The 8,250-nt window shown below is 51.9% G+C and overlaps 1 protein-coding gene across 1 annotated transcript, besides 1 other annotated feature; it reads right to left on the minus strand.

Annotated features, from left to right (window-relative positions):
- Positions 1-8,250: a sequence feature (areas merged during assembly that could not be assigned to a particular haplotype. This can correspond to areas where the two haplotypes were merged or to regions with more than two copies in the genome that were merged during assembly.).
- Tc00.1047053399389.10 (uncharacterized protein) lies at positions 38-8,250 on the minus strand (the record flags this gene model as incomplete). Its single annotated transcript, XM_800408.1, has 1 exon — positions 38-8,250. A coding segment is annotated over one exon (8,213 nt), but the record flags the coding sequence as incomplete, so codon positions are not given.

The raw sequence follows: 8,250 nt of genomic DNA on the forward strand, positions 1-8,250 counted from the left end.
CGGTCCCTGGTCGGCGCTATCGGTGCTGTCATTATCATTATTGTGGCTTCATTTTCTCACCCCGAGATGCGCGTATTTTCCCCCATGCAAAATCCAGCCGCTGCTGGAGCATGCCGTCCAGAAGCAGTTGGAGCAGCTGGCGTTTGGCCGAGAGGGCCAGCTTGGGAAGATCACTGTTGGGGCAACGATCGCATGTGGTGACGTCCCGGACGGTAGAAAGCAACACGAACAGACGAGACGTTGCCCAGACCATCACCCCACAGTAGTGGTATCTTTCCTGCGTGGATTCCCTCAGGAGTAGCTCGCCCTGTCTGGGAATCAATTGTCTCATACCGTTGCTGTCCGGGCCTTCGGATGAGTTTTTTGCCGTCATTTTCCGCGCCCGGCGCACGCATGATTCCTCCACATCAAACACACAGACAAAGTTGAGACTTTCGCATGGCGGATTTGGATAATGTTGCACAAGAGTCTCAAGGGCATCGGATGTCAAAAGTTGACCGAATAGGAGCGACGCATACATCTGCACGTAACGTAGCATGCGATTCACTGTCAGATCATAAAGAACACTACTAAAAATAAGGTCACGTTTAAGCTTTGCGGCGGCGAGGGCGGCCATACTAGCAGAGAGAGATCCACCACTGGCCATGAATACGTCAATGGCAAAATGAGCGACTTGGAACCCTACTTGCACAACAAACAATCCTCCCCTTCTAAGTGTGGCGGTTGCCGCAAGCTCGTAATCGTTCCGTTGCATGCGCTCAGCGTCTCCAATAGGAATCAGCACATAGTACAAATGAGGAACAAAACGTATCTCACTCCCGTCTGGAGAAATAAATTTACCGTAACGGCAACGAAAACGGTGCAGGAGTGTCGCATCGGATGATACGATGGCGTTGTTGGCGTCCAGATCAATGACGCGTGCCCTCGGAAATACGCGTAGAAGATACTGCACGTACGACTGCAGAGTTGCATCCACAGACAAACGGTATTCGGAGCCAATTCTGCCTCTCGGTGGCAAAGATGGATCAAGAATTTCGTCAGAGAGGCACCACGGCAGACGGCGAGGGAGGGTAAAGTCCCGCACACGGGACCCAAATATTTGCCTGCTTCGTCCCTGGAGAAGTACAACCAATTTGGCCAGGGATATCTCGCTCTCTGGCGAAAATACATTCAAAGACGACTCACAGTCATAAAGTGAATCGATAATACCCGAACGCGCGTGCTGCGACTCCACTAGAATGTGGGCAGTCTGTATGTGTCTATGAAAGTCACAGCCGATGAGCGCATCATCGGGAATACGGTTTGAGTGCACCAAACGACGGTTATTTGCTCCAGGTGCCATCACAAGCAGGCCGTCCCTCATCAATCCCTGCAGGATTCGCTTACACTCCTTCAAGGAATACTGGGGGCATTCGTTGTACAGCACGCGGATTGCATCATCTTCCACAAAGACTCCATTCACTAAAAGGCCGCGGTTAAACAGCCCCTCCACAATAACCGTCAAGGCATCGCCACCCACCGCGTGCTGAGGTGGAAAACGCACATGATTAATACGTCTTCGGTAAGTTTCATCTTGAATGCACAACCGTTTTCCTTCCGTCACATTGTTGTCATCACCACAGCAAGAACGCGCCAGTGCCGGCTCCGTTAGGTATGATGGGAGAGAAAGTCCCATTCTCTGAGCCATAATGTCATGAAGAAGGTCAGACTGCTGCTCTGCCATGGCGATAACGTGCCCCATCAGGCGCAGCAGAATATCGGAGTCCCGCAGATTGAAAAGGGCGGCTGTCACCCCGCCACTAAGGGAAATGCGCGCCACCACGCGGGGTTCCGCTGGCATTCCCGCTTCTATATTGTATTCCCTCAGTAACGGACTCTGCGTCAGCACTGTCGCCCTACTGACGGGGAGGTCTGGATGTGTCTCCTGCACGGCACGAGTTGCTGCTACCGCCAGCTCCTCCCCTGTTTGCTCACCACCCATCCTGACACGGTAGCCGCAAGTGAGGTAAACTTCGATTTGCTCCGCCTGCAAGTCCCTCTGCATCTGCTCAATCCACCGCCATGGAAAACCGGCAATGTGCAACGGCGGAGCATTTGGTCGTTTCAGCAAACAAATTGGAGAAAAGGGCTCAAACACACCCACAAGACGCTCAACAAGAAAGGGAAACACAGCGTGACTGACACGACTCAAAGAAAAGTTTCTAAAACGAAGCGTGGATGATTCCGTCGACGTCACGCCCGCGCCATATGCCATTAACTCCTCCACAGCAGAAAAAAACTGGCAAGAAGGCAGGACATAAAAACGCTTCGAGAAGGCAAAAAACCGCCACTGCAGCACCGCATCTCTCACAACGTCTTCAATCTGCCCGAGGTATGTCGTCTCGGATCCACCTGGCGTATACCGTTCTTCCGGCATTTTTGTTAGAAAGCGGTCGACCACAAGCTGCGATCCGTCGGTCACACGAAGATTGCAAGAGACAAGCATGTCTGTCGCACCTTCCATGACCTTCACAAAGCGTATAATTGTCGTTGGCAGGAGTGATGTTGTTTCTGTTCCATGCGTCTCCATCTCCCTGGGATAAGAGACACGCGGACTGCTGCCACCCGTTCCTCCCCCATCTCCTCTCTCTTCCTCCACAAGCCCATAATATTCCGCAAAGTTGCTCATGGCAGCGCTTCCACCATCCTGAACGTGAAACGACTTGAACTTGTTCTCCTTGAGACCCAAAGCGACCAAAGCAAAAGCGAGCCGGACATCCAACGGCTGCACTGGCTCACCCTCCACAAATTGCACCAGGTCCACAATGACGGGATCACGACGGCGACACTGCAGAAAAATAAGGTCCACTCTGGATATCAGTTTGTGCTGCACATAGTTCAGGTGTCCCTGGAGTTCTTGTATCGCCAAAAAAAAGCAATAATCCTGCAGCTTGCGGAGAGGACGTTTCACGAGCGCATTTTTGGTGGAGCCAAACAACTGTACCACCATCAGAGGGCAGCGGGTGGCGGGGGAAAGTGAAGGTGATGGGACTGTTAATGAGGGTAGATGCGCAGTGTCCCTCACAAATACGAGGCGGATGAAGTGAAACACGTCCGTCTGAACGTCATCCGCCACCACGAAGCATTGCTCCCGGTTGTAGATATTGATGAGCTCGAGCCTGGAGCAATTACTCGTAATGCGTGAAAGTATCTTCTTGCACTGATGCTGCAATTTATAGTAGATGGGCAACTTCAGAACAGTCGATCCCCGACAGTAAAATGCAGCTGGCAGTGACGCTGTGGATTCTTGATTCCCACTGGCAATGGATGGCAGAGAAGAGAATTGGTCTCCCCAGCTGCGCGGCATCCATTCATTCTGAGCGTTCTGAGTATCTCGCAACTGCTTTAAAAGGTGCAACTGACAGACCTCCCTTATTTTCGCCTCGATCAGTCGACGAAGATTTTCGCAAAGTTGTCGGCACACACCGAAGTCTCCCTCGTGCTCGCTAAACAAAAGACACACCCGTTGAGCATCGTCACGTGCGTCGGCCGTCACGCAAATAAAAATCCACCGTAGCGCAAAGTGTTTCTTATTCGGCACAAAAAGGAAACTTGAGGAAGTGGCCTGAAAAACACAGACTAAATCATCCGCCAGGCAACGCTGGAAGACATGCGAAAGGGCCAACGCAGGACTAACAGCACAACTAATCGAGAGCTGCTGCGTAAACTCCACGGTAAATGAATCAGCCTCAAAGCAGGGAGCACTAAGTAGGGCAGGTGACACGGCGAAAGCCAACAGTTCCGCAAGGCCGGAAATTTTTGGGACGGCATTCAGAACCTCCTGCGATTCTTGTGCCAACTCACGCAAATAACCTGCCTCTCGGTCCAAATCTTCATCATCATCACCATCGTTGCTGTTTTTGCCGTCATTTTTATTGTCACACTCAAAGCCGGTGAGGGAAGGTGCTGCCCTGGTATTTGTCACCTCACCCTGAACGAGAAAACGCAATGCCTCGAACGGTGCCGAGTGCAGGCATTCCATCAGGCAGTGGCACGCCACACTCCTAGCGAGGTCCGATGCAAGTACATCAAAAAAGCCTTGAACCGCCTTCGGCAGCTCGTCGAACGGCAAGGCCTGCCTGAAGAGTAAACTCAAATCCTTCACAGAAGATTCCTTGGCGAAAAAGCGTGGTGGTATCTCCGCATCGTCCACCTGGTTCTCTGGCCGATCGCGCAACAGTTCTCCAAATATTCGTCGTGTCACCTCCGCTGGTGGATTGTACCTGTCGCGCGAGAGATCCACCAGCTGCCTGGGAGCGGTCTTTACAAAGAAACGCAGCAGAAGTCGTCTTTGGGAGGCACGCAGCGCCTCATCGGAAGCAATGGGCGACCAGAAAGACATATATGCATCACTCTGCTCATCTAAGCTGTGCTCGGGTGAGAGGACGCTGACGCAATCTACGTCCCTGCCATCCTCCGAGACGAGAAACAGCGCGATCCTCATGAGGAACGGAAGTGTTGCGGGATCCTCACAATCAGCACTCCCGGATTGCAGGGCCTTTAAAGTGTTCGTCGCTGCAACATCCCCCGCCATCTGCTCGGCGTGTCGGTGGATTTTCCCGTTCACCGGAAGGAAAATGGCGGGATTTGTCGGCAAGGGTCGAAGACACACAGAGCGCACCATCGACGCGATCAACGAGCGCAGACCATCTTGAAGTGCGATGCCACTGTCGTGATCCCTCCATTTACTCTCCTGGACGTAAAGCAGGTAAGAAATGTCCACTTCCTTACAGTAGTCCTGAAACGCAGAAAAAGTCTGCAGAACATCCCGCGCAGCCACGGCCTCCTCAGCAGCCTGACAATCCACTCCGTCGCACCGCTCCTCAAGAAGTCGCCAGGCCTGGTAAAGCGAGCAAAAGGAAACCAGCAATTTGTTCAGGGCGTTCAGTAAAAATGAGGCGGAAGAGTCGGGTGAGCGCGGCCCATCCACGTCCTCTTCCTCCTCACCCGACCTACCATACAGTCGGATCACACCCCTGAAAAGAGCTGTGGTGCCTAACGAAATAACATGGACATTAACGCCTCGTGCTCTCCTCAATGTAGTGTCATGGCACACACGAGGCACCACAAGAAAGGTCAAATAATTGCATTCGATCGGCATAAGTACCGAAATAAAGTACGGATTTTGCCCCTTTGAACTTTCATCCAAATCGTCTAAGCAACAGAGTTTTTGCCGCAAACCCTCAGGAAGGGCTGATGCATCAACTGCCGCTGAACGATCCCCCAGCGATGAAACAAAAAGAGCCACCGCCTCTCGAAGTTCGTCATCACCCTTTCCTCCCATTGAGGGAAGTGAACGCAAAGTAACGGTGTGAGCATGTCTAGCTGACAGAAATGGAAGAAGTGACTCCAGCCGCGGAAAAAGTTGGACGAATCCTCCTTCCAAACCCTTCAAAGAGACCTGTCGATCAACTGCCGCGGTTAATGGCGCAGAGGAAAACACCTTGAATGTATGGAGTACCGTGGCAACTTGAATATCCTCTGAAATATCCGCGGTCAGTTCATGTCCGTACAAAGAAGAGACAGCAAATTCAAAGGGGCGTATGAACCTGTCAATCATCACCTGCGCCGGAAGATCGCCACTCCCACCCTCCAAGGGCGCCTCAATGACGTCAAATATTTCCACCGCATGGCACCCACCGCACAATCGAGTGGCATAAAGTATCGCCTTGCAACACCCCATGCAATGCAGCAATCGAAAACCATCTCGAACACGGCGTGCGACAAAGATACTGAAAGAAGGCGCAGCAAATGTCCTCCACATCTCAGCAGTTCCAATCATCCAGTGAAAGGCAATAGCGTCAAAGAGTACCCACGGACTCACCAAATATGGCGTCAAAAAGCAGCGAGATGTTAGATGCCGAAAGGTCCGCATTTCTTCCCCCCGTGACACTTCCACGGATGAATACAAATGCCGTGCCCTGCGGCCTCTCAACTCCTTCGAGACAACGTTTCGGCCACATGGCGACGGCTCAATGTGGCTGGCGATCAGATCCAGTCGTCGCGGCAAAACAGTACAGAAAGTAAGGTGGAGAGCCCGCGCATTCGCCTCGTCGATGCCTGCCTCCACTGCAAGAGTGAAACTCGTCTCCCCAACAGCCACGCTTCGGGTGGCTGAAACACCTGCCCTCACATCGGCGATAACATCTGCAAGCGCCTGTAATTCTTCGTCAACGCCCGTCAGAAAGAAACTGAAGCGGCACTCAAAACCTGCAGCCACACATCCCTCGTAACCATTTGCAGACACGTTATCCAGCAAAAACACCTGAACAACATAACAAGAGCGTTCATTGCTGGCAAGGGACAAGAACACGTTGGGTTCATCCTGCAACAGAAGCTTATGCCTCCTGCGTAAAGCCGCTACAAGTACTCGACGCGCCAACACCGAAACGGAGGGCATCTTGCCCCATGACCCTCCCCCTCCACAGGGGTCCAAGAAGTGCAACAGACCATCCTCCCACCGAAAGAAAAGCCCAATGGAGCGAACACTGCAGTGTGCGGACCACCCTGCAGAAACTCCCTCAGAGAACGAAAGCTCTTGAATGTCCTTCAGAAGGGGCCGGCGGATTGGCTGTGAAGCCAACAGACACTGGAGAGCCACCTGCTCTGCACGCATCCAATGACGCAATTGAGAGCGCAATATTGCAAGGTACATCAACCACCCTGTTTTCTTCTCCGTCTGTGTGGGCACGACAGTCCCGTCGTCACCCTTCGCCCTCACAAAGTATTCCACAAGGTCCTTTGAGCCAGAGATCACCACACGGCGGTATACTACCGGATGAGTAATTTCCATCTCGTACAAAATAAAAAGCTTTCCACGTCGAGGATGGCAATGAAAACGAGCATATAGATGAGCAACATGAGGGTTCTCTGTGCTGTGATTCATCACAACACTCCACCCCTCATTGATTCGGGCCTCCGCCACACAACGAAGTACAGATGTAACATCACTTACACGCAACAGAGTAAAATCTTCAAGAACATTGTCAGAGTTGTACAGGACACAACAATCACCAGCCCGGTCAGCAGCTGTTGTGGGCATATTCTGCGAAACATGATCCACGCTTACAGGAAATTTGTTGTCCAGTTGCACAAATAATTGTTGGGCCAAGCAACGTGGGCCCCCAAAACGACGACACCAGTCGATATTAGGCCTTGGAACCGCCAGTGAGAGCCATTGATTGAAATAAGCACCAAAGCCCCCAACGGCCGACAAGAACTGCGACAAGGCATTCATACTTGAATCAAAGAACGGATTCGTCTCGTTCAGAAATAAGAGAGAAAGAATAATGTTTTTCCTTCTCACAGAGCTTTCCAGCAATGAAACACTATCATGCGATCCACCCTTATCGGCATTACCAATAAGTACAAGACTCGTGCAATGCGCAGAGCGCTCTGGAATCAAACGAATAAGATGCTCCATGGTGGCAAACAGACTCTTCTCAGGCCAAGCACCAACCAGTCGCGAGCAGCATGCCTCTTCATGGGCTCTCAATCTTTTTTCCAACCGAGGCAAAAAGCTTTCGTCGCTCAGCACCAACCCCGCGTCACAGCGTGTTAACAAGGGAACCAAGTGAGGATGACAGTGTGCATCACCGGGGAATTCGCCCTCAAATGCAGGAAACGGCAACGCACCCGCCGGAAACAGGTGCGCATGATGTCCCTCCACGTCAGCCGCGCAGCCTGTCTCCGATGAGAAGAAATTTGAAGAAACGGACGTCGGCGCACTCCCCTCCACCCCGGGCAAATTAATCAGGACGATGGAAATATCAATTCGGGGGTTCCACACTTGCCGAAGGATGTTATGACGCTCTGACTCCTCCACGTGCATGTCGACCCAATGCTTTATTTCATTTTTTTCCTTTTCACGCGTTTGCATCGTTTTTTTAACTACATCCAACACCGATTGGATGGCAAACGGCACCTTGTCAACCAGCACCGTTCCATTCCTCGAAACACCGACGATCGAAACCCCAAAATCAATGGCTATCAATAAATGGTACCGTTGATACAAGACTTCCATCGGCCAACGCCACACACTTGTTCCGGAGTAGATGTTGTCCCATGGCTCGTTTTCGTGACTCTCGGCATCCTCTACGGGTGCGCCGTGCGTTCTCTCCAAAAATATGGGCATGGACGACGCCTCAGGAGAGTTGTGCGATAAGCCTGCAAACTGCTCGTTGAAAGTTGTCAGTGTGTTGGGCGTCAAGG

Source organism: Trypanosoma cruzi (genome assembly GCF_000209065.1).
Source record: "Trypanosoma cruzi strain CL Brener chromosome Unknown tcruzi_1047053399389, whole genome shotgun sequence".
In the NCBI taxonomy this organism is placed as follows: Eukaryota; Euglenozoa; class Kinetoplastea; order Trypanosomatida; family Trypanosomatidae; genus Trypanosoma; species Trypanosoma cruzi.